This window comes from Podarcis bocagei, assembly GCF_964188305.1.
Source record: "Podarcis bocagei genome assembly, chromosome: 12".
Lineage (NCBI taxonomy): Eukaryota > Metazoa > Chordata > Lepidosauria > Squamata > Lacertidae > Podarcis > Podarcis bocagei.
In genome coordinates, this window is record NC_138137.1 from 39,816,698 (window position 1) to 39,843,669 (window position 26,972).

Below are 26,972 nucleotides of genomic sequence, written 5' to 3' on the forward strand. Positions count from 1 at the left end.
TCTCCTGTCAACTTCTCAACACACTCTGTCCATCTTCTGTCCCATAGCTGAGGGAGGGGTGGGGGAAGGAAGGAAGGAAGGAAGGAAGGAGGAAGGAAGGAAGGGAGGGAGGGAGGCCTCCCAGGGTCCAGCCCATAGGTGCAAGATTTAGTGCCAGCTTCCGAAAGACTATATCCATTCTTCCTTTCTGCAAGCCTATTTTCCCATACAGCTCCCTCTTTTTTTTAATGTTATTGTGTATGTTGACTTAAATTGTCTCCCACCATCTTTATTTATTTACAGGCTAATGGAAGTGCTAAGAGAGCTGGTGGGGACTGTAAGGCCACTTCCCCTAACCTGTCTGCTTCAAAAATTCCAGCCTTTCCTTCCACCTCTGGGAAAAGTAGCTCTGTTTCTAGTGGTAATAGCACTAACCTTCTGAGACCCCCCTACTAAAGCCTCTGCCCCTTCTTCTAACCCTCTCAGTCCTCCAACAGGTCGCCCTCCTCATTCCGCTTCCCTAATCCCCTCTGTCTCGAATGGCTCCTTGAAGTTCCAGAGTCCCGCTCACACAGGTAAAGGTCACCATCCTCTTTCATTCTCAAATACAGACTCAAAATGGGGCCACCCCCTCCTCCAGCTCCCTTTTCCTCCTCCTCTCCTCCTTCTCCTCTCCCCCTCCTCCTCCTCCTCCTCTCCCCCATCACTGAGTCAAGGTTTGAAGAGCATCCGCTCGATCCACACACCCAGCTTCACCAGCTACAAGTCCCAGAACGGAAGTGTCAGCAAACCCGCCCAATCTTCCTCCGTCACCAAGGAATCAACTTAAAAGCTCTATACCGGCTAGTGCAAGTTGCAGACAAAATCTTCTCAGTTGCTGATGTCGACATGCAGCTGAGGAGCGCGTACTGTAGAGTTTCAGGCGGAAATGCGAAACTTGTGCTAAATACTGCGTTATTACAAGTGAGAGACAAAAAGTAGTTTTGTAGGCATTCGCTGCTGTCAAAATGCCAGAGGGGGGAGGGCGAGGGTGGGGGGTGGTTGGGTTCCCTTCAGCCAGAAACTGTTACAAAAAGTACAATGGGAGTATGAATGAAACTAGAAGTATGAGTGCACAGAAATGGATCGAGCATGAAAATAAAGTGTATTAAAGCGAGTTCTTTTGTATAAAGCTATTTTTAAGTATGAGAACTAAACATCGTGTGATAATGCAAAATTATAAAACTGAAACTAAGATATTTTCTTTTATTTTAGTGTTATCCAAATTTGTTACAGATTTCTATTTTTGTCAAAAAACAAAACAAAAAACCCTTCATGGTTACTTTCAGAAATCTTTTTTGCCAAAACATTTGATACTATTATAACGTACATTTTGATAGTTATGCTGAACACCTTCCTCTGCACAAGCGACAAGAGTTAAGACTGAGACTGACGTGGTAGGAGGCAACTTTACCTATTGCACTGCCATTCAGATTATATTTAATAATAATTTGCGATGCCAAGGAAAAAAATTGTTTTTACATTTAGGCATTTGCTGATTCCCTTTTGCTTCCTTCATTTTTCCATTTTTTACTGAGACCTGGGTAAAAATCATGTAGTACTACCATGTGGATTATTTTTTAAAAGTGTATACTTCTGTACTGTTCTGTATAATGGAAAAACCTCTGTACATATTATAAATATATAAATATAAATATATAAATATAAAATATAAGTACAGTATGCGGCTGGGCACAGACAAGAGTAGTTTTCGACACCAAAGGTCCATTTTATGCATGGTTCTCAAGTACACTTTGGGAAAAGGTCAGTGAGGGACAACTGGGAGTTGCCAAGGGGGGGTGGGGTGGGCAGGGATGGGTTTCAAAAAGCAACCTGTGTGGCAAGGCGAGTGGTTCTTATTGTAAATATCTTATTTGTACAACTCTATAATACAGAAGCGGGGGAAAAAACCTTTGCAAAAATAAAGGGCTGCATGCTTATGTTGTGGTATGATTTTGTCACTAATCAATTATTTCATAGTTTTCATACTAGCCCCCCAATGCACTTGGGTGGAGCCATTGCACATTTTAGTCCCATTGATATCAGTGGGAGAAGTATGCATATTCTTCAGTCTGTCCCACTGAAAGAAAAGGGCATAAGCACTTCAAAGTCATGGTGGGTTGTGTCTGCTGTTTGCTATAAATACATACAAAGGTGAGCAACTTCATGCATTGACCAAAATGCACTAGTTTTACATGTGCAGGTTACATTTTGTCAGTGGCAGCTGTCTCAACCCGCCTAATGGTAGGGCGAGCACCAGCCATACACAGAGGACAGTGCGTAAATGGCTACTAGGCTATACACTGCCTGTGGCAGGAGGCCCTTGAATGCCTGCTGCTGGGAATCACATGTGTGGAGTGTTGTTGCACTCAGGTCTTACCTGTGGGTTTCCCATAGGCCTCTGGTTGGAGGGTGGAATAGGATGCTGGACTAGATGGGCCAATGGCTTGATCCAGCAGGGCAGCTTGTCTACAAGTGGCCATTTTGCTGCAGGAAATCATGATGGGAAGCTGAGGACCAATGCAGCTTCCTGTCTCAATTTTTTTGTGTTATGCAAGCACCACAGTTAGTGGCAGCTACCACAGTGGTGGCTGCCACTAACATAGGGACAACACCCTGCTTGTCTTGCTTGTTTTATAATAACGTGCAGCAGATTATCATGCTGGCCCAATACTGCAATCTGCAAAAATGTAAGTGAACAGAAGCCTCTTGCGTGACCTTGTTCAGGAATTTTAAGGAGCCAGTAGTTTTTAAATTAGTGCAGTTTTCAAAGGAACGGTCTCCCATCTGAATCCAAAATGGCAGCCACCTGACTTCAAGACATAATAGAAAACATGCTCCTTGAACTCAGGAACCATCACACAAAATCTGGTTACAATATCTTAAGAAGTGTCCAAATATATAGGGGAAAAACAATTTTCCAAATTATATAGTTGATACTTCCATCACACACATCTAGCAACTGCATACCTTTGGAAGCAAGTAAAACAACACTCTGTTAAGAGCAAGTCACAAACATAAAGTTCTTGCATATCAGTCCACCCAGTGGATGGGCTACATTTGCCCCTGCATAAATAAATAAATAAATAAATAACCATATCTATTATCTATATAGGAATAAAGTAAGATTGAAAAACAATTTCAGTTTACAGGAAAAGGTTTCTGCTCACTTGGAAGATGAATTCTTAGGTGCTGATGCAGCATGTGAAAGTTCCTTAATTTTTTTAAGGTTCTGAGAGCCCCATCTCCAGCTAGCTGATATTACTCCTTGTAGACAAAGGCTACCAGAAAAGTGGAAAGGTGAGTGGTAGGCTCACCTTTACCATTTGGGGGATGAGGTTTAGGAAACTTCCACCATTACCAGTTGTTCAGCATTACAACCACTCATTGCTCCAGAGTGTTACTAACTTTATTTATATCCACCCTCTTCAAAGTCCACACACAAAGCTACAAAACAAAATTATGTTTCTGCCAGCAGAGCCAGCACAATCAACCCACAAATCAAGCAGCCCTTGGGCAAAATTCTCCCTTGAACATGTACATTTTACGCATTTGCTGAAGGCCTAGAGCAGGGATAACTCGGAGAACTCTGATTTAAGAGAGGGGCAGAGCTTTTCCCCCAAAAGCAATGGTGGTGACATTCTGGCTAACTCTTGTTTTTTAAGAATGCCAGTGCCTCTTTTTTAAAAAAGCACTGACTGCTGGTATCCACCTTTTTTTTTTTTTTTTATAAAATTTTTATTGGTTTTGCAACATTTTTAGGAAAAACAAACAAACACAAAAAGTGACAAACATACATGAATAGTTTCAAACATATTTTCATAAACCTCTTTTCTTGAACTTCCCCATACCCCCCCTCTCTGCATCCCAATGTCCATAATTCAACAAGCAACTCCCAGTTGTTACTTTCTAATCTCTGTCATCTTAGTCTCTTTTATAGTCTAACCTTGTATCCCTGTACCCTTTTGCTTCTGGAAACCACAACATTTTAGCATTCATTAAGTTTATAGTAGTCCTTAAGATAACTTTTAAATTTTCTCCATTCTTCTTCCACCGTCTCTTTTCGTTGATCACGGATTCTGCCTGTCATCTTTTGACCAATCTTGGTGAACCTGGAAATGCTGCGGTCTGGGTAAAGTAGACATAAATCCAAACGCCACGGCAAATACCAAGACAAACTTCTGATAAGCACCTGAATTTTCAGACTTCGGGGTATATTATTAATAACACAATTGCCATCAGCATGTGTGGCACTTTACAATCTAAGAGGGCTCATCACTTAAGGACCTGACAATCTGAAATTTGGCACATGAGAGGCACGAAGAGGCAAACAGTGTGTTTCCGTCGCATATACTCAGTTACAGTAAGGCATGAGATCTGGGGCAGGGGGTGTTCCAAAGGCTTACATGGAGACAGATGTCGAGTGGTTTGAAATAAAATGTATATGCTGCCATATCATAAAGTATCAGGGTGGCACAAAACAACATGTAAACAGCAAAACATGACATGATTTAAAACACCACAAAATAATCATTGAAATGGCTCAGCAATCAAGAACACCTTAGACAACTGCATAGGCCTATTGGCATAAAATGCTCTTCAAGAGAAGCCTGAAGGTAATGCTGCCTGCTGAATCCTCAAGAGTGTCTTCTACAGCATGAGACCAGCGACACAAAATGACTGACATCTATCAGAAGCCAGTGAGGCCTCTAACACGGGAGACAACTAGCATCATGCAGTAAAGACCAAAAGGGTAGAGGAAGCAATATAGTTTCAGATAGTGGAGGAAGGTGACTGAGTGGTAAGAGGGAAGGCTTTACAGGCAGGGATGCTTGTGCCTGTAGTGGACCATAGTCCTCTATGGCAAATGGAGAAGAGGGCAGGGGCAGGGAAGCTACCATGGAAGACATCAAATGGAAGAACTAGGTGCTTGAATTGGCTCTAGGAGCAGACAGGAAGCCAGTCTTGTGATCAAAGGAAATGGGGGGCAATTCATTTTGGAAGCAGTGGGTTGGATAAGAGAGACATGGGCCGTTCCAAGTGGAAAAGGCTGCAAGAGGCAACAGACTCAAACCAGGGTTTTCACCAAAGGGGCAGAGACTAAAGGCCGTATTTTTGCAACGTTGAAATGGTGGAAGCAAGAGAACTTGACAAAGGATGGCACACAGGTAACAAAGGGACAGAAGAATCAAAGACAAAAAGAAGCCTTTCTATCTGCTCAACTGTATGATAAAGTGGGACTGGGATATATTGAGTATGAGATGACACTGGACATCTCGTGACACTCAAAATCTTCTGCCTAAAGTTAGGGCTGGCCCCAGATGTGACAGTGAAAGGCATCTGATTATAAAACACCAAAGAGAAAGTCTAACGAGGGTGTGCACATATAGAATCATAATTACAAACATACACGGTGCATAAAGCATCAGAGATAAAAGTCTGAAGCTGTATCACTTCATAACTAAATTAAAATGAGGGTTCATTAACATAACTCTTAGGGGTACAGTGGACTGTTTCTCTCCACATCCCACCCTCACTCCAATCTGGACTGAATACAAGCAAGTTTGTGCAAAGAAGCTTATTTATATACTGCTTTTCACTTATACATTTATGAATCGCAATGCAATTCACAATATACATAAAATCATTAAAACCAGCATTCCAAATATCAAGAGAGTCATAATTTCAACAACTACAGCTTCAAGAACCAAAAGAGAACTGCATACAGTCAGGAAACACCAAGGTAAGCAGAAAGGTCTTTTAACTGTCTATGAAAGCACCTCATCATCAGTACCTGACTTATCTCCATAGGGAACTCAATCCACAAAATGGGAACAAACTCTCTTTTAAACCCTGGCCTAGCACATTTCAATAGGTCATGGTACAGTCAGGAGAGCACAGCCCGTAGATCAAAGCTGTATGGGCGCACATTATGACTCATTGCAAACAGCTCTAAATGTATTGAACTGCAGGCTACTGAAACTACTTCTATCGCTCTTTCCCACAAGTTCCATCAGCTTACATAGAAACGAAGCACCCTGCTACCATTGTGTGAATTGGCCCCAATATGCAACACAATGGTGTTGGTCTGCAGCTACCAAAAACACTTGAGACACTTGTCCGTGTGTGTCTCCATCTTCGGTAAACTAGCTGCTCTGAAGGTATAAATTTCTACACTCACATACATAAATAACCACCTCATCCACTCCACAGCTCTTGAATGAATCGGGATCCTGTCCCTGAAAACTAATAGCACAGCGTTTATGATGGATGCTTGAAAATACAGCCTTATAGCATGTAGCAACGGATTTATGTCAAGTTGCTGCTCATGCAAGTTGGGATTTTTTACACCACAGCAACCTCACGGTGAAAACTGAATGCATACGTGAACCAGTCCTTATTTTCTTGCAGTACTGTAAATCCTCCTACCCCTAGTAACTGGGAAGAGGAGGTGGGGTGGAGGGGAAAAAAATGTCCTTGCAATGGCTTCCTACGAATGGAACTGGAATTTCCATGGAGGTTTGAACAGTGAGGTGACCAAGGAGTTTGCTTTCACGTCTTAATAGACTTTGTGCTGTGTTAATCCAGAATAAATGTCCGTCATGCCATACTCCTGTTACCTGATTTGAGACTTGGGAAGTGGGGTCTGAGATGCCTCAGTTTGAGAATAATACCTCAGCTCAGAGCTACAAAAGAGAATCTACTGTAAGGCCTTTAAGACTCGAGACTCCAGACTTAATACTGCAAGAAACACCGTCCTCTATCTTGCAAACATGTTTATCATTTCAACATGGGAATCTGCCCTGATTCACCTGCCCAATGGTACTTGGGTGGTGTTTGGAGGAGATAATGTCAAATTATCTCCTCCAAACACCATCCACCCTCACAGTAGGGCATACCTCACCCAAAATCCCCAAAGTAACTTGTGGCAGAGCTTGGAAGTCCATACAATCCAAACAAAACAGACACCCATAAAACCTGCACAAGGCCTTTGATATATCCAAAGTGATTCTCAGTACCGAGGCTTCTGTTTGCAAGAACAATATGACAATAAGAGTGGGCTGCAAAAGAATTAATCCACGATAAACCATCAGCCCCATCCCTAAATAAAATTCACAAACAAGCCCTGATCAAGCCTTCACTTGTCATTTTAATAACCATTTCCTACATCATGGACCTTTTTGGCAACCACTTTTCATTTTCTCATTACTGGGTGGGTATAGTCAGTGAACTTAGATTATATGAACTTGACATTTTTCATTCTTCCCCCTTTAAGGAAAGTCAGTCCATGCAAAGAACCATCAAAACAATTTTATTTCCAGTGTTTTAAGCGGGTATGCACACAGGCATGATACAGATTTGGATTCATTAAAGTCTTCATGCAGAATTATATTCTCAATAAAAGAAACCAGTTCCATCCAGGATCCACTATCTACACGCCTATGTTACAACATTTATATCAAATCTGGTATCTGAGGAAAAGATACACATGGAGTATATACATTTAAGTTACTTATTTTACAGAAAGATTAAAAATTCAAGTCACATAAAACTCAAAAACTGTATTAAAACTGGAATATAAAACTCAGAAATCCAACTGGAATGCCTAAGGAATGGAAGCTCTGTACCCACCTGTGTTAAAATTTGTAAAATGTCATGAAACGTCTTACCAGTAAAATGTATTCATTTGTTGTTTATATTAACATCCTCTAATTTAACAATTATTATGGCACCCTAACAAACCAAATGAACTTTTTTTTTTGATGAGGCACTTGTTAGTGACTAAAGCCAAAAGAACATTTTTTCCCTGCATACTAATGCCAGTTGTCAGTCATAAAAAACATGTACACATTACATAACATGTTGCATTAGATGCTTTGTTCCACATGTGTATGCAGCAATCAAATATACTTTTATTTAAAATAAATTTATTTTTATATATTTATATATATTTATTTATATATATATATATTTTAGACTCTACCCTCCCACCCAATATTGTGGCTGTATTAATGCACCATAAAGACCTTTTCCACAGCGCATATAGATGAAACAAACCTCCTTTGAGAGCTGCAAAAGTAACATCATACAGGGGGAAATAAACACATACAGAAAAACTGGGAAAGTGTTAAAAAAGAAGCTGCTAATTGAATTGCTGTAGTGGACATCTGAATTTCTCTCTCCATTTCAAAGATACTGGTAGAATCGAGATCTAACCACCTGGGTCCCAGATAATTTATGAGGATGGGCATCAACTGCTGGGCTGAAGTTGCTTTTGTTCATATTCTGGTAGGTTTCTCCATTAACATGGTCTAGTGGCTGCAGCGATCCTGACACTGGTGTTCGAGGAACCAGAGTCAAACTACTACTAGAAGAAAAGCCACCTTCCTCTGCCCACATCTCTGCAGACGAAGAGAGGTCTGTCTTTGACGAATCTGCTACTCTGCTAGTGTTCTCCCGCTTGGGCTCTCCGCTTTCCCCCACGCTAAGGTCGGTTGTGCTAGTGCGTAGACGCTCTCGTGCAAGCCAGTCTGAAATGGAGAGGTCCTGTGCTGGGCATTTGGGCTTCAGCCGGTTCACGGCTGAAGCGTCTTTCTCCCGACTGGGATTTTTCTCTTGGACTTTCCAAGAATTCAGAACACTTATTTCAGCAAAATCTCTCTGGCCTCCCAAAGTGTGCCTTCGCCTGATGTTCTTTCTCTTGGCGGTCTCTGCAGAGTTCGATTTCTGACTGCCTACTCCAAACATATCATCTGCGGACGACTTGAGCCGCAGTTTTAACCTGTCTGTAATCTTGAGTCTCCATGTGGGCTCCTGCTTTTCAGGCTCACTTCTAGCCGACGCAGCTAAGCTGCTGGTTGACTTTCCTTTCTTCATGATGTCAAACATTTTGGTCACCGCTGGAGACTCCTTCTCACACTTGGCATCTCCGGAGCCTTCACTGTCCGTCTTGTGCCGGGCTGATTTCTTCCGGGATAGCGTATCACATTCAATAAGTTTGTGTGAGCTAAACAGTCTGCGGTTGTCCAGCTTGGGCGTTGAACTTCCCTCTGTGCAACTGACTTCGCTTTCTTCAGAGTTCCTCCGGCTTCCCTTTGCCACGTCTTGCGCCTTCCCCCTGAACAGCCTTTCCACTGCAGAGCTCGTGGCAAAAACGGGGAAGTCGCTCTCGCTGTCCGATTCCACAGGGCGACCTTCGCTGATCAGCTCACTTCTCTCATCGTCAGCCTCCTCTCCTTTACTCTCCGCAACAGACTGCACCTCAGGGCTTAGCATGGTGGAATCCAAACCAGCTAGGTACGTGGTGGATGAAGTTGTGGAGTAATCAGAAGTGATGGAGCTGACATCAGCTGCTAAAAACTCACCAGGGTTGGCCAACTTTTTGCAGGAGAATCTGTGCAGAGAAGCCTGTGAAGAAGTGCTAAGCATCGTGCCTGAATCAGAGACGGTTTCTTCCAGTTGAGAAGAGGCTTGACAAACAGGTGGTTTCACACAATCTCTCTGGGTACTTAGCCGGAAGCTGAGATTTGGCGATCTCATGTATTTTTGGTGGTAAGGTGTTGTAGGGTCTTCCGGGGGCTCACACTCTTTCCTTGGCAACGCAGCCTCCCCCTTGGCTGCCACAGAAGGCTTCTTAAGACTGCTCTCTTTTTCCTTTGGATCTACCGTTCTCACATTTCTCCCTGCCATTTCCTTCTCCGGTTCCTCTTTAGGTGGGTTATCTTTTGCCGAGCTGCCGCAAAAGTGCTCCCCTTGCTCCCTCTTGAAAAACACATTATCTAACTCATCTTCGGAGCTGCTGGGTTGCGGTTTCTCTTTTGTTTTTTTCCGCTTGCGACTGGCTGCTGCAAAGATGGAGGACTTAAGCAGTTCTCTGCTATACTGATCCTTTCCAGATCCCCAAGAACCCTGTATGGGACAGACAAGTAAACAAAACGAAATACCGTCAGAGGTTAGGAAACAAAAACCCATGTTTTGTTTGACACAATAAAAGCTTACATTTAAAATGTGTGTCACCTAAAGAAGCATTTTTGGACTCTTACTTTAAATGGGCAAGGTGAGAAAGCTCTACCATGGTCACTGAACGGGAATGGGCCAGATGACGTCTTTAATAAATTCACCAATTACTTAATAAGCACAGATCTACAGTCATCTGGTCTGAAATGGCTCCCTTTGTCTTAGGAATAAACTACCCAGAGCAAACATAAGGAAGAATATCAGAAGGAAGGTAGTGTGGGCTGAAGAGCCTTTTCCTACTGAGTTCTACTAGGATCTGCTCAGTTGAAGATATTTCCCTCCCCAAAAGTTGTCAGAATAGATAAAGATGATCATTAAAATGTATTTTGAAAGTCAGGATATTATGTATGCAATATCCAAACAGTAACACTATCTTCTAATGCTAATTCATGACTGCAATTTCCAAATATTTTATTATTACTGTTATTTATTATTATCCTTTCATATATAGTTCAGGGTGATGTACAAAATATGCTAAAAACACATGAAAAACAATATAATAATAATAATAATAATAATAATAATAATAATAATAATAATACTACAGTGGTGCCTCGCAAGACGAAATTAATCCGTTCCGCGAGTCTCTTCGTCTTGTGGTTTTTTCGTCTTGCAAAGCACGGCTATTAGCGGCTTAGCGGCTATTAACGGCTTAGCGGCTATTAACGGCTTAGCGGCTTTAAGAAAAAGGAAACAAACTCGCAAGAACTCGCAAGACGTTTCGTCTTCCGAAGCAAGCCCATAGGGAAATTCGTCTTGCGGAACGACTCAGAAAACGGAAAACTCTTTCGTCTTGCGCGTTTTTCGTCTTGCGAGGTACCACTGTAATTTAAAAAACAGAAAATGGACACCCATGGCAGAGACCTTATCATTAACTATATTACATATATTTTCCTGCATGTACTCAACACCCTTTAATTACAGTACAGTATAGTGCTCCGTTTATTATACTATTCTTCTTGCACCAGTGGTGCTGCCGGTGCCTTTTGCAATATAATCTATATTTACAATAAAAGACTTTCAATCCTTTTGTGGATTTGACCTTTAGAAGATTATAACTGCAAATCTTCACCCTACTCACCTGGGAGAAAGACCCACTGAATTTAATCAGACTTACGTCTGAATAGACATTGTTAAGATTGCACTGAAATGCAGTAAAATACCAGGAGTGTGGCATTTGTCTACTTCCCCACATCTGTATGCAAGTAACACATATTTAGCTAGAAGGAAATTTAAAAGTGCAATGATTTACCTTAGATTTTGCAGAGTCACTAGTAGCTGAATCTGTTGAGAGAGAGAAAGTCAAAATAGAGCACTTTAGTCATCACTGCACAGAGCTTGATCTCACTCTATAGACAATGCCGGACGTATGAAAGAAGACAAGCACAGAACAAAATGTGAGAGCAAACAAGTAACAAAATAAATAAATAATCAGAACAAAGTGGATAAGAAGAGCTCACAAAGATGCAAGCTGCACCACAGAAAGCCACCGCCATGAAAGGATGCCGTGAGTTGTAGGCAGAATCAGCTCAAATGACAGAAATGGCAAAGGAGCCAAGTTCTTCTAAATAAAGCAGAACAGAAATACTAATATTTATTCAATGTCCTAATACACAGCCCTGCAAAACCGCAGCTGAGAGACCTTTTCAGGATTGTACTCTGTACGCTCCTGTAAATGACATGCACAATTTTATTTTCTTTTTTTTTTTTAAGAGCCTTTGGCTACCTTCTGAAACAATTCTCAAAGGTTCTTTTTGGCAAGTCAGGTTTGTATGCTGCCAAACTGTTTGCACTGGGGTTTACATGTGAAGGCGCCCCAGTTTCATTTTCAGGTGCTCCTCTGAGCTACACATTAAGGAAATTTCAAATTGTCGATCGCTAGATTTCCACAGCTATCAGTTTTGTACTCGTCTCAAAAAAGAAGCGCTATTATGAAATGGAAAAATGGACACCATAATTTTACTGTCTGGCAGAAAACGAGGACAGAGGTTAAACAGCTATAAAGGGGATAAGGAGGGGCTGGCACAGTGACCAAACGATGTTTGACTTTGCCATTCTCCAAACTCTCAGGGGGTCCCCATCCCAACCTCAGAATTCATGAGCTGAGCCCCATGCCATGCCCCTTCTGACACATGGCTAATGACTAGAAAGACTGGTGGACCATACCATGCTATTTCTCCTCAGGGTCTGCTTCAGAAATAACAAGAAACAGCAGAAACACTTTTAAAAAGTAGCACTGATCTGTTCAAATACTCTTTAAAAGAAAAAAATTTACAGTACAGATCAACTAATTCTTTGTGCATTTACAAGAAACGGGGGTTTCTGCAGACAAGGCAGCTACAATGTGGGCAACAGTCCTCCTTCTTCCTACAGTTCCAGCTGTCCATAAGTGACATCACAGAGTCCACTAGTGACATCACCGTGTGATAGACTCCTCCCACTTCTCCTGTTTCAACATCAGGATAGAGGGACTGTTTCAATAAAATGCTGAAAAAAGTCTTCTACGGACTAAAACACAAACTAGAAACAAAGGGATAACATTTGTGATCAACAACATGCTTGGTTAGTGAAACAGTTATGGTGGCAGTGTGGGAAAACGTCACCAAGAGAGTAAGAGCTTTGCAACAGTAGTAGTACTTAGCAGAATAATAAGGTGGCAGTCATTAAATAGAAGCAACTTATTTAGCAAAATATAAAACATACCCTATTACAAAATACTTAGGGAAAAATTGTGGTTAGTTTTCAAACAAAGTGAACTTTAAGCCTTCCTGACTTTGCAAATCAGTGCAATTTGAACAGAACGTGGATGCTAAAGCTTTCTGCCATCCCATCGACCACTTACACACTAGCAGGAATCCTGTTCACCTCGTGGTAAGAATTACACGAAAAACCATGGTTAATGACACAATCGTGAGCATGCATAGTTCTCATGGTCTAAGAATTACAATTCGGTTGTCCAAGAATGCATCCCGAACATAGAACATGCATGCAACATGCCTAACCATTGTTCTCCTTTAAACAAAACACTTTCAATCATTTAGATTGGGGGGAAATCAAGTTATTAGCAAATAAAAGGAAATAGAAGATTATAACAAATCATTAGAAGAGAGTTTTCTAGCCTACAGACTAACACTGTCCAGGCAAGAGTTACCTGATACGTCTCCAGGAGATACTCCCGTCCTTCCAATGTTGGTAAGTAAATGATCTATGTTTGGCACTGGCTGAGATTCTACTGTGTTTTCCTCCTGAACTGCTGTCTGCAGTTAATAAACAAAGATCTCTTCATCATTGTGTCAAAGTCAGAGGCTTCATCACGATTCAACAGTATTTAGTAAACTGCAATTATTCACCTAAGAACCAATTTCTCAATAAATCGAACATTTCCGTAAAACTTTAGGGGGGGCACGCCCCCAAAACAGAGGGAAATGGAGAGGGGGAACTATTCTATTTGAGACAACTTCACAGTGAGTGGCACATTATCTGCTATTTTCATTACTGCACGGTAGTAGAGGGGTAGAAAGTTGCTTGTGATGAGCAAGTTTCACACATATGGAGAATATGTGCTCGTTGTAGAGATACTTTACTGTTGGGCCTAAATTAAGAGAGGAAGAATCCAAATAGTTAAGGGTCAGTACTTACAAGGGGCTCTTCAGCATCATCTTCTGCGAAAAACCAGTCATGCTACAATTTAAAATAAAAGAAGTGAAAAATCCCACAAAAGTGAAATCATGAAAATGTGGACGACGCCGAAATATAAGGAAAGGAGGATTGAGCAGATCAAAAAACAAGAATCAGAATCAAACCCAGTCTAGCTAAAGCGAGCAGCTCTGCCTGCATAATTTTTCCTGGGACAGCGAAATAAACTCACTTACTTTTTGGATAAGTGTTTCTACAATTTTGTATTGATCTGGCATATGGGTAACCATGTGTGTCATGTTGTCTTCAGATGATCTCACAAGAGTTGGACCAAATACTATCGCCAGGTTTCTTGGTTCCATCTGACAATAAGAAAACAAATGTGATTTACTCGTTTGCAGAAGGGAATGCAGTTCCATACTTTCACATCATCTATAAAAGCAAAGACTGACTTTAGATGAATTTATAGAGGATAGGGCTATTGATGGCTACTAGGCATGGTATTATCTCCAGTATAAGAAGCAATGTGCCTCTATATAACAGTTCCTGGGAAACCTGAGCAGGAGAGCGCTGCTGCATGCATGTGCTGTCGGCTTCCCAAAGGCATCTGGTCTGGTGAGTCACTGTGGGAAAAGGATGCTGGGAAAGGCAAAAAGTTTGTTTAATCCAGCAGGGCCCAGTTTATGTTTCTTTCTGACAAAAGGGCAAATTTTACTAGTGATTTCTAACTGTTCACTCTGCAGATTAAAGAACAGCATAGCAACCCTTGGCAACCTCCTGCCCTCCAACCCCAATGTTGACAAGTGTCCAAAACATGGCTCCCTTTAGCACACCATTTTCTAATCGTACTGGGAGTAAGCAGAGGTTGGGTGGCCACCTTGAGTTGAGATTCCTGTAGTGCAGGGGGTTGAGCTAGATGACCCTCAGGGTCTCTTGAAACTCCACAATTCTATGATTCTTCAGGACGTAAAGAGCCGCAAATGTTAGCAAATGAATCCTACCCTTCTCAGCGGCCTCCCAAGCAAAAGATGCAGAGCTCAGCGTTGCTCCCCTAAGAAGTTCTGAGGCTCTAAGCCAATGCTGCACACACAACATTCCTAGGCAGCTGCAGTTCTGCAAGCTAACCAGTGAGTTGCAGCTGCTCCCGACTGAATCTAAAAGGTACATTTCTCCTGGAAAAGGTCTAAATCTTTGAAGAAATAAAGCAAAACATCTCTGGTTCAACACAACACTTCCCCATCCCCATCCCCCTCATCTCAGGCTTGGAATTTCCTTCTTCTCCCCCAAACGTCAACTGGAAAGCAGCTCACTAAGAGTTGGGGTGGCCACTATTTTACAGCAGCTCATGAGTTTTTCAAAGTCCCTTTATGCTTCTTCACCTGCTTTTCACAGGTTTTCCCCACGCTCACACCATGGCTGAAAACTTGCCAAGTGGAAAACGTGAACACAGATTCAAATATAGTGAGGGCCCAAATGGTCTGGACTATGTTGAATATCATGAAAACCAGAGTGCTGTCATTATGACTTGATAAACAAAACAAAACCCCTGAAACACAATAATCCTGAATATAAACCCTCTGAACACATAATCCAGCTACCTTGTTCTTCTCAGAGTTTTCTGCCACCGTTTTCAAATGTGCAGAGAGAAATTTGAGTGTTTCATAATGGTGTTCAGGTAAATCACGGATCTGAAACACATGATTATATCACACAGCTTTAAAAGAATCATACATAACCACAAATAATTTGCCTAAGTGGGTATATAAAATCAGCATACCAGCCTTTTTAGTGTTTTTAGTCGTTCCACAGGATCTACTTTTCTATTGGCATCTATGAAATCTGCATATTTGTCTGAAGAGAAAAAAAAATATTTTATTGCAGGACATCATATACAATCTAACAGATTTTTTATTAGGAAAAGAAAAGGAATGCAATATGACTTGAGCAAAGGAGTGGAATACACATTATAAATTCATCATAAAGCAAGCAGATGATTCAGCCTGCCTGAGTCCCTGTATCCTGTCTACTAGAAATTCAACAAAAACATATTATATAGGCTATAAATTTACTCCATAAGAGGTTCTAATAACATGATGTGAAGTTTAATTGTAAAAAAATCACACCTCATTTCTATCAAACAGTGATTAAATGAGGCTTAAAATTATACCCTGTCATTCATTTGTACTTTATCTGAAACTATTCCATTTGGACAAAACCATAATGAATGTACAGAGTCTGCCTGAATAAAACTACATCTGACAATGTTAGGATAAATTTCAGATCATCTAGATACTACTGGTTAATTGTATTGTAACTATTCACTTTCAAATAAGGAAAGATTTGTCGGGGGGGGTGTGTTCTTAAACAACCAAGTCCAAACCTATTCCAGCATTTGTTGATTTCAATCTCCCCTCTTTCTTTTTGAAAAAAAATACAACAGTTTCCCAAACTGAAATCAAAGTATAGATTCATTGACCAGGGTCAAGTGACTAGCAACTCAAATTTAGATTTTTCTCAGACATGCACATATTTTTTTTGCAAAAGACTATATATTAATATAAACCATAACCTCCAAGAGCTATATAACTCCACCTTTAACAGCTTCTTTAACCACCTTTTTTGTGGAATCTGGCACACATAAACTACAGGTGGTGAAGCCTTGGCTCAATTTCTATCTCAAGCTGCTCTCAAAAGGCACAGGAGCAGGGCTTCTAAAAGGCAACAACTGCAGAAACAGCAACAAGTTCTGAGCACGTTATTTGTGAGCAACAACTTGTGACCTGCCTACAAGTAGGCCTGCATGTCTTGTGACCAGCCCACCCAAATACAACTCAATAACCATGAATGGAACCTCACGGGGGCTCACGAAAGCTCCTGCTTATAAAGCCAAACCTCTGACACCCTACAACATATGACTGGTGGAGTTGGGCCACAATTTGTGCAGGTCGGTCCAAAGACAGCCACCTTATACCACAGTTACATCTAACTTAGCACTGTCTACTCTGACTGGCAGCAGCTCTTCAGGATTCTCAGGCAGAGGAAAGACTTTTCCATCGCCTTCTACCTGCTCCTTTTTGCTGCAGGTGTCAGGAATGACCCTGGGACCTTTTGCATCCAAAGCTGAGTTATTGATCCCATTCCCTGTCTTAAATCCCTTCTAGAAGCTGGTAAATGAAGGTGGTTGGGGTTAAGGAACACTGAAATGAATGAGAGCAAAGTTTAATGACTGAATTTATGCCTTGGGATAAGCAGAAATGGAAGGAAGAAAATAGTTCATCAAGCATCTAGACTATATATTCAGTAGTGTAACAGGCAGAAGGACTGGGAGTAAACTAGACACTCTTTAGAAATTATCACAACAGTTATTTGGTTTAATCTACCATAAGGAATTTACAACACAGCTTTTATTTTTAAAAGGCCATTTTGATTGGAAGAGAAAACTCACCATTAGTGAAGAGGGGTTCTGGAAGCTTTCTGAAGAAGGATTTCAGTAAACTACTTATGACATTCAAGTCTCTCCATTTCTAAGAATTGAGAAACAAGAGCATTCTTGTTAGCCTATAGTTAAGTGAAAACTTTATAGAGGCAGAAATACACATGGCATCACTCACATCATCTTGAACGTCAATGTCAGTCATCCCTTTGTTGAGCTCCTCTTGCATGCTTGAGATAGCAGCATTATTCCCAGGAACCCTATAAATACCGGTATACTCAAGGCCTCTTTCTTCAACAAGTTTGCAGCATATATCAACTATTAGTGGAATATACTGAAAAATCAGAGAGAGAGAGAGAGAGAGAGAGAGAGAGAGAGAGAGAGAGATTTACTACTTCTTCCCCATAATGTTTTGTGAACACAAGACACATTTTCAAAGCAAAATGTAAATGCGTGATTTTTAACTCAGACCTTGTTGCTCTGAGCAGGGGGGCAGTCATCTAGCCTGACCCCAAAAGTCCCAGCAGCAGATGGCTTCTTCTCAAAGGTTTTTCTCATGATACTGGGAATGTTTCGCCATGTACCTTTTGGTGGGCTCGTCTCACCTTTTTCGTAAAGGGACAAAAGCAACACAGAAAACAGATTTTTTTTAAAAAAAAACAATCCATGATCTAATTGAAGGTGACTCCAAATAAGTTCTTTCTTGGTAGAACTATCAGAACAAGCAGCAAGACCATATACACAGGAAACCTACACAGATCCAGCAACCACCACAAACATTACCGTTATGTGTTACCTGTATTTTCTTATTGACAACCCACTTCTGGCTTCCAAACCACCTCCCAACACTTCCCAATTAATAACAAGAAGCAAGTTTCCAACACATCAATAAATTCATTTGGAAGTAGCCCTCCCTAAAAAATATTCAGAAACAGCTTCCATTACTTCACCAACCAGTTAAATACATTATACCACCAAATACAATTACTTGAGAAAATCTTTGTGAAAAAGATTAGGGGAAAAATGACCTTGGACTAAAGCAAATGAATACTTCTGACCATCTTCTGTGATGTCATGGTCCTTGTGTAAAAAGCACACCTACACTTTGGAATGGTCCAGTTTTGTTGAATATATTTCAATGGTAACTATCTAAAGTTGAATGCACATGTAGAAAAACAGCTTTGATCCATGCTGGTTACATATGCTCATCAATTTTTAAAACTTTACCTGCTGATTTGAGGGAATGCAGAAAACCTTCAATAGTAATTAAGGGTAATTGATCTTATTATTGTAAAATTTATTCAATACTTTCACTGCCAGAACTCACATACATACACAGCACTTGAGCACTGACATATTACATTTTATGTAAATGAGGAAAAGGAGCGATTAATTTTAAAAATCATAATGGCAGCAAAGTCTTCTATTAACAAGGTCTGCAACAATACTTGACTGCAGTGAATAACAAAGCTATTTTTTTTTCAACAACAAGAGTGCTAAAGCTTCTTCATTATTCTATAGCAAAACCCAAATCCCCCAACAAAGAAAGTGACTGAGAAAAATAAAATATATCAACACTATTGAGGGTGAAGGGATACACAATAAAGTATATTTTTAAGAAGACTGAAACCAACAATTCTAAACTGTTTGTGAAACTAAAAGATTCCTGAAATTAAACATGCATTGTTTTTTTTTGTACTGTGCTATCCAGTGCATCAGGGTGTTCACCTAACCAAGATGCAGCACTTCAGGTCTGAAGTTTCCCTATTACTGGTGAGCAAGAAAAGTTTGCAGCGCAGGAGGGGCTTCCTTATTATTGGCTATATGGAAGGAGTGCCTTGGATACTCGTGTTTTAAGAGTCCATGAAACTACTACAAGCGCCCAATGACTAAAAGTCATTTCCTATGTGTTACCATCCTCTTTCTTCTGGTGTTAATCTGGAAGAGCTGAAACTAGTAATGATATTGATATACATTAACCTTTAGCACAATTTCAGAATTGCTGCTCACTGGAAGGACAGATTGTGAAGCTGAGGCTCCAGTACTTTGGCCACCTCATGAGAAGAGAAGACTCCCTGGAAAAGACCCTGATGTTGGGAAAGATGGAGGGCACAAGGGGACGACAGAGGACAAGATGGTTGGATACTGTTCTCGAAGCTACCAGCATGAGTTTGACCAAACGGCGGGAGGCAGTGGAAGACAGGAGTGCCTGGCGTGCTCTGGTCCATGGGGTGACGGAGAGTCAGAAACGACTAAACGACTAAACAACAACAAACCTTTAGCAAGGCATTTCCTTTCCGATTCTTCCTTGGGAGAATGAGGACTCTGAGTTCTTTGCTCAGTTTTAGAACCAAGAAGTGTCTGCCTTATACTCAGGGTCTGACGAGGTGTTTTGGGAGATGGCTCAGTTTTGCCGCTCGAAGCACTGAAAAAATAAAATTATATTATTCATAAGCAGAGGGCCAATATTTCAGATCAAATGAGCTATTAGACTGCAACATGGCTGCTTACCTCATCATTGTGTTGTATTCTTTAATTCTCCCCCTAATTAGGTCCCTGCTTGTGACCCCTGCATTCTGTAAAATGAATTGAGAAATATTGTTCAGACCATGCTTTAAACAACTGAGATTATCTAGCCACATTCAGGAGACAGTAAACCATAAGAAAGACAAAGTAGTATAACTATAAGCTCAGATATGTGCAAGCTTCATGTACCCCCCCCCACCCCCTTCCTGCAAGCAAGGAAGCACACCAGGAACCTTAGCTGACCATTGCTACATCCAAACCCAGAAACTACAGTTATTGGCTTCCAAAGAAACTATGATAGATAACCATGGTTTAAACCTGACTTCTGAATTCTGGCTTGTTTCGTTCATTAAGCCAGGATTTGGTCATGCATATATAGTTGATGTATGTAACACGTTAAAAAAGGAAAAAGAAAAGCGGGCAGGGAAGACACAGGAAGGGCAGAATTCAGTGTATAAGATGCTGTGCGTCTTAAACCAGGGTGCCCACCAGATGCTGTGAACTATAACACCTATCACCTCAGCTAGTGTTGCGAATGGGAGTTGCAGTCCGCAACATGGAGGGCACCAGGTTGGCTACCCCTGCCTTGAGCATGGACTGCTATTACACACTGAATTGCAGACATAGCTGAAAACATCTGAAAGAAAGTAGAAGCAATTTTACAAGCCAAAGCACTGAGGACAAAAATCAGTAAACAGTATACCCTTATCCTGAATTGCATTTATCTTCAATTAACTTTATGTGACTAATGGTTCTTAAAAATCACAACTAACTGCACACTTATCTGCCTACCAATCTACACAGGCATTGCAACAGCTGTGGAAAACAGCAACACCTTCTCGTCATGTTCTTATGACAAATCCTCTCCGGGAACAATCATAGTATTCCAAGAAACAGAGTAGCTCGAAACTATGACTAATACCTGTGTAAAAGATCACCAACTATTCCTATTCACATCTGCCCACGTGTGTGTGTGTGTGTGTGTGTATCTTAAGCGCACTATTCTTATAAATCTATTCCACATCAAACACGTTATCTGCAGATTCACATTCAATGCAGTCCACTTTTACAAGACACTCTTCCTGGCTGCTATTAACAACTGATAGTGTCAGAAGTAGCCTCAATGTCCATGAGTAATGGATGCACAACAGTGCAATCCTATACAAGTCTACTCAGAAGTAAAGCCTGGTTAAGTTAAATGGGAATTACTTCCAGGTAAATGTACTAAGATTGCTAGTCCGAAAGGAGTTATGTTAGGACTCTGCACCCTGATCTCTGCTACAATTTTAAAATATTTAAACCTCAGTATTGGATGGGATTTTCAGATGTGCAGAAGGTGTGGGTGATAGCCAATTAAATTTGGGTTTCATAGCAACAGGGTACTTCATATGGAACATTACATCATTAAATGGAAATTCAGACCATCTATGATTTAATCATTCACCATTAGAAGTTACATACACCAAAAATAATTAATAAGAACAGGAAGGAAAAGAACTAATTAGCAAAAATTCATAAAAAACTGCAATCTATACATACATATCTTGGAGTAAGTATCACTGAATTCAGTGGGACTTACTTCTGAGTAGATATTCATAGACTTGCACTGTAAAAGCAGTTTAGGTACAACCGAAAAAGCAGTGTTAATTAACAGTTAGCTAAGCTTCAGTAAAAGTAACTGAGCCTACTTTTTAACCAGTCTAAAGAAGTTAAATAATTTTAACCACTTCCCTTGGCAAATGATGTTGTTGTTAAAGAGGTCAAACAAAACAGTTTACTAGAGCTTATTTATTTATATCCCACCTTTCCTCAAAGGATTTCAAGGTGGAGGAATACATCATACACTCTCCATATTATCCTTACAACAACTTTGTGAGGCAAGGTAGGCTGAGAGGTGTTGACTGGCCCAAAGTTACCCAAAGCTTCTTGGCCGAGTTAGGAACCACACAGCACAACTCTATGCAATTTTACTCAAAAGTAAGTCTCATTGTGTTTACTTCCTGGTAAATGTGCACAGAACTTCTCCCTTAAGACAGTTATCTTACTTGAATAACGTGCAAATTTTCAGTAGTAGTTAAAAAAGAAAGTTCAATAGTTTCTCTACTTTCTCTTTCAAAATATTCTAATTAAGACTCTGACTCTGGCACTTATCTGTAAGTTAAGGACAAGGAACACGTGGAGCTCCATATATCAATGGACTCCATCAGCCCCAGACAGCATTGTCAACAGACAGCAATGCCAATGATGTAGCCCAACAAACATCCAAATGGACACAGATCTCCATCCCTGTACCCCTATTTCTCTTACTGACTGATTCAATTTTTCCCCCTTGGTATTTTTATACTGAGTTTACAGTGTGTTAACACATAATTATTTAAATAATAGGACTGTTCTCCATAGGGGGTTAAAATAATAGCAGACTAACAATGATTATTAAAATAATAATCATTGTTAGTCTACCTACTAACCACTAATAAAACTAGTTTAGCTGCTTTTCATAATGCAGTTGTAATTGTGAACCACCCTGGCATCTTCAGATGAAAGGCGGTATATAAATCTAAAAAGTAATAAATAATAATATATTCAATTCAGCTACATGCAAAACAGTTGGGCTACTGCCCATCATTGAAAGAGAAAGTGCATAGCATTAAGATGAAGAAACCTATGCATGCTGTCAAACTTTAATTATACTTCAGTAAACACCAGCTTCTTTCAGTTCAGTAGAATGTCACCATATTCATTGGGACTAGTTCTGTACCCTTTGACAAAGTATATAACAGACAACAGAGAGGAGAAATAAAGACTTAACAAGCACACCACCTCATCATTTAAGTTGCCATTTTCTTGTATAGCCTTAATCCATGCTAACATGTCATCTCTGTCTTCAGCCTGAAACAGGTATTCGCAATCTGACGTGGTGAGTCGAAATACATGCTTCCTTTTTGTATCGCTGTACGAAATGTCTATCAAACAAGCATTGATGCTGATGGGCTGCACCTCCTCAGAGGACAGAGTTTGATCTTTTTTATCCTTGTACAAGTATAAAGAGCAACCTTTCAGGACTACATGCATCTGCTTCCACGGCCGGATGCTCCCACTAACTCTCTGGAAAATATGAACCAGCATTATTATTGAATAAAGTAAAATGGACAGACAATATGCTTTACAGAAACAACAACAATGAGTCCTTAGTCTGAAGAACTTTAGGTCCAAATTCAACAGCAGGAGAGAAAAGAGAGGGAGAAGCAACCTCTGACTAGCCTTCTAGGCATTAACTTTTGAAAAGCTATTCTGAAACAAATGACTGTGATGTTATACAGCAGTGATTCTCAAACTTCCTACCCCCCAAACCACCTGAAAATTGCTGAGGGTCTTGGCGAACCACTTAATGATTTTTCTGCCCCTTTAGAAATTGTAGTGTGCTGCGCTAGATGCTGTAGGATTTTAATCATATTTTTAATGGTTCTTTTATTTCTTATACTGTAGTTTATTGGATTGCAATTCAAACGTCATAGAACTTTAAGCTAATACAATAAAATATACTATAAGAATTTAAAAACCATTAAAATGTGAATAAAAATCAATATGATTATTTAATGTTGACATGTGGTGGACCACCTGAATGAAACTCACAGACCACACTGGTGGTCCACAGACCAAAGTTTGGGTACCCCCGTTGTACAGAATACTGTAACGTGCAAAAATAAGTAAGTAGACTTTTATGCAACCACACTATTTTCTGACAGATTCACTGATTGGCTGCTGCTAAAATACTTCCCTAGCCAAACATGACAGTTTCTTTGCAGAGTGCAAAAGATACAAGAAGTACTTTTACTGACACCACTTCCATACATTTCATTTTCGGGCTTAAACACTTTCTGGCTAATTCAGTACTGCTGGCAGCCTGGAGAATCAGCAATTTGTTCTTACTATGGAGCACAGAGAACCTGACACGCAAAAGGATTCCCCTAATTTCATTAATGTTCCCTAGGTTCACTCTAATTGCCAGGGAAACAGAACACTGCAGCAAGTGTATCAAGTCTGCATGCTTCAATCATATTTGGAAATACAGTCTCAAATACATCTTGATAGATGCTGGGAATGTTTCAAGAGCTGTTGAAAGAAAAGCGGACAAGTATCTAGCCCTCTCAGCTTGCAATGAAAAACCTGCAAACACGAGTAGTTTCTAGTAAAAAATATATATATATGGACAAGAAGGCATCTAAATAATTAGCTACACAATTTGTATTTCTATTAGCTGTATGTTAGGAGGAAGCAGTACCTTTCCCTTCTCTGTGCCTAGCTGTCGAAAATGAAGGCATCCTTCCTTGGAGACATCACCAATGACCTCTGAAGAAGAAGCTTTTCTGGACCCTGAGTTTTCAGAAGATGTTTGGCTATCTGGGGCCTAAAGAAAACACCATACTGAATCAACTTTGTAATTAAAGAAACATGGTATGATCAACCACCTCTTTACTCACTTGGACCAATACCTCTTCTTTCTTTTTTGGGCAGGAAGGTGGATGCAAGGAGAAAGCAGGGACAGGTAGCTAACATCAGCTGCACAGTACAATTATTCAGCAGCTTGTTGCTGCTAGTCTCTGCATGCCCCCATTTTGCCTGTCTTCAAGAGGGACAGATGGGGACAAAGCATAACCAGTCACTGTGAGAGCCTCACTGTGTCCCTAGACCAGGGCTCAGCAAACTTTTTCAGTAGAGGGCCTGTCCACTGTCCCTCAGACCTTGTGGGGGGCTGGACTATACTTTTTGCGGAGGGGAATGATGCAAGAGCACCACGAGCCCCGGTGGCTGCTTACCTGCGTCTTGTGAGCGGCAGGGGCTGTCGGTGGTGGCGGGATGCTGAGCAGTGCGCGAAAGGGCTCCAGAGAGGGGGTGCTTAAAATGGCAGCCACTCAAGCACTGCTGCTGCTGGCACCAACAAAGCCCAGCCCCCTTCCTCCTCTAGGCAGGGCGGGGAGAAGCCAGGAGGAGGGAGGGAGGAGGCGCCGGTACCACCGGCGCCGCTGTGTGAGGGAGAGGGAAAGAACGTGTGCGCTGGTGATCCACGTGACGATTCCCGGACTACGGGCCAGATCCAGAAGGCAATTGGGCCTGATCCGGCCCGCAGACATTAGTTTGCCTACCTATGCCCTAGCCTAGACCAATCCTAGCTCACTTGTATCATACATATAGGTGGCTGCAGTTCTTAAGCTGGCTGCACACATGATTTGGATACTGTGAACCACTTATCATCCAGCTATATAGGAACATATTAAATTGCTTTATACTTAGGTCAGAATATTTATTCATCTGGTACATCTGTCTACAGCACTCCAGAGTTACAGGAAGACAAAAGAGTTTTCCATCAACTACCACCTGATCCTTATAACTTGCAATAACGGTGATGAAACCTAGATACTTTATGCATGCAATGCACTGGCTCTGCCCCCAACAGAAGGTCTCTGCAAGGTATCAGTATCCAAAAATTCAATGTAGTAAAGCAATTCCATTAATAAAGCCTATATCCTCACATACTTTTGTTCACCATAATGTTTAAACATGCAGCACCACCATCACTGGGTACTCTTATTTTCACAGCTGATAACAATGTTCACAACTGATAACAATTATCTTGAATAAAGAGTTACTGACCTTAATTCCCTTTAAGCTAGATACATGCTTTATGGACCTATAGATGGAGAGTAGATATTAGTGTCAACATATCTGAATGCACACTTGGATATAGCATATATTCACAGATGCACTTAGATATTTTCATTCAGGACTTACATTTTTCCTTCTCGATAGTCATCCAGCCCTTCATCATAAGATTTGGACCTTTCACTTTTTGCAGGGAACTGACCATCCAGAACACTAGTCCTGATAGATTCTGCAGTCAAAACAAGTGCATATCCATTTATTTAAAAAACAAATAAACACGACCACCACATTTCATCAATGGATTAGCTAAAGAAGCCTTGACAGCTGTGACTTACCATGGTCATGGGATAGTTGGCGCCGAAAAGGGACAAGAGAGGTAGGGCTAGGAGGAACTGTAGCAATGGTGGGAGCGCGTGAGGCAGATGCTGAAATAACAGCAGAAGCCGGAATGTGGGCGATATCATGGTCAGTACTGGGACTAGCTGGCTCATCTACAAGGCAATACACAGCGAATTACTAAATCTTAAAAAGTGTCAATTAATTGGCCCAACCTGGGATAATTAGGTGTGGTATGGTGCCCCTGTGCCCTTACTAGACACACCAACACAACACCTCTGTGGCACAGACATTCCAATGCCATTCCAGAAGAGATAGGAGAAAAATGATTAAAAATAGTTTGCTGCACTTTTGAAGAGGGGAACAAAATCAAATTAATTAAATAATACATGCAATCTAATTCACATTATTAATGAGATAATTGAATGAAAAGCAAAGATAAGATTGTTACTTTTACAACAGCTGGGGAAAAGAAGAAATGTTAAACTGAACAAAAAATGTACTATTGCAGTGTTCAGTTTCTTCATGAAATACATTTTTCACAAGATTGTATATAAATCTAACTACATATACATTTGTCAATAAAACAAATCTTTTTAAAAAAATATATATATCAAGTGTCTGACTGCTGTCATTTAAGTGAGACTTCAATTAAAATAAACTGGAAATAAGCGAAACAAGCTACTTGAAAGTTACACATAAATAATCAAAACACACATTATAATTAATCTCTAGGCAAAGAAGGGAATTTTTTGTTATTTTCACAGAAAGCCTATGCCACTAGCACATATGCACTAGCACACCCAATGATCCTGTTACAATAATCAGTTCAGATTCACAGTGCAAGTTCTAGTATGTCAAAAGTTGCTACTGCTACATACCAATTATCACTTCCAGTAATTGCTGATATAAGTTATCACAATCTGTACATATCCAGCACCTCGTAGTTTCTAGTGCCACAAGAGTCATCCTGCAACAGTCAAGAAAGCCTAAAAATCTTGAGATTCCCAGATTTGCAAAGATGCAGACCAGGCACGTATTCTAGAAGATAATATTAAGCCTGATCTATGAAATTCTAGAAATAACAGGATAAGCAGTTTTCCTAAACTTTCAATGTACAGGACAAAACTGTACAGCAATCCAGAGCATGTTGCACTCTGATCATTAATATGTATTGATTCTAGGTGCTATGCATTTTAATACGCTGTGCTTCTGAAAGGCCCATTGAAATATGCAAGCCTTCACAAACAGAGGTTTATTCTTTTCTTTGAATGAACACATCAGCACGTACTGCATTGTGTTTTCAAAGCGTAATTGATGGCTCTGCTTTAAGGAGGCAGTGCCT

General features: G+C 40.6%; 2 protein-coding genes across 7 annotated transcripts in view; one reads left to right on the top strand and one right to left on the bottom strand.

Moving 5' to 3' along the window:
* Window positions 1-1,927, top strand: part of KIAA1217 — a 375,624-nt gene extending 373,697 nt beyond the window's left edge. Inside the window, 5 exon segments of the mRNA XM_081163126.1 lie at window positions 283-420; window positions 422-583; window positions 585-601; window positions 603-639; window positions 641-1,927. Of these exon segments, the coding sequence (XP_081019252.1) occupies window positions 283-420; window positions 422-583; window positions 585-601; window positions 603-639; window positions 641-808 (522 nt within the window). The 3' untranslated portion in view covers window positions 809-1,927.
* A 5,387-nt stretch (window positions 1,928-7,314) lies between these two features.
* The window catches only part of ARHGAP21 (Rho GTPase activating protein 21), a 108,014-nt gene continuing 88,356 nt past the window's right edge, over window positions 7,315-26,972 (bottom strand). For all 6 annotated transcript variants that reach the window (XM_081163122.1, XM_081163121.1, XM_081163123.1 and 3 more), the window contains 17 exons: window positions 25,627-25,782; window positions 25,421-25,520; window positions 25,283-25,319; window positions 23,913-24,038; window positions 22,451-22,735; window positions 19,616-19,680; window positions 19,381-19,529; window positions 17,576-17,709; window positions 17,283-17,438; window positions 17,117-17,195; window positions 15,449-15,522; window positions 15,270-15,359; window positions 13,908-14,033; window positions 13,675-13,716; window positions 13,187-13,292; window positions 11,288-11,319; window positions 7,315-9,927 (listed from right to left, as the gene is read on the bottom strand). In XM_081163122.1, coding sequence (XP_081019248.1) covers window positions 8,206-9,927; window positions 11,288-11,319; window positions 13,187-13,292; window positions 13,675-13,716; window positions 13,908-14,033; window positions 15,270-15,359; window positions 15,449-15,522; window positions 17,117-17,195; window positions 17,283-17,438; window positions 17,576-17,709; window positions 19,381-19,529; window positions 19,616-19,680; window positions 22,451-22,735; window positions 23,913-24,038; window positions 25,283-25,319; window positions 25,421-25,520; window positions 25,627-25,782 — 3,479 coding nt within the window. In that variant the 3' untranslated portion in view covers window positions 7,315-8,205. The remainder of the gene's footprint in view (window positions 9,928-11,287; window positions 11,320-13,186; window positions 13,293-13,674; window positions 13,717-13,907; window positions 14,034-15,269; window positions 15,360-15,448; window positions 15,523-17,116; window positions 17,196-17,282; window positions 17,439-17,575; window positions 17,710-19,380; window positions 19,530-19,615; window positions 19,681-22,450; window positions 22,736-23,912; window positions 24,039-25,282; window positions 25,320-25,420; window positions 25,521-25,626; window positions 25,783-26,972) is intronic.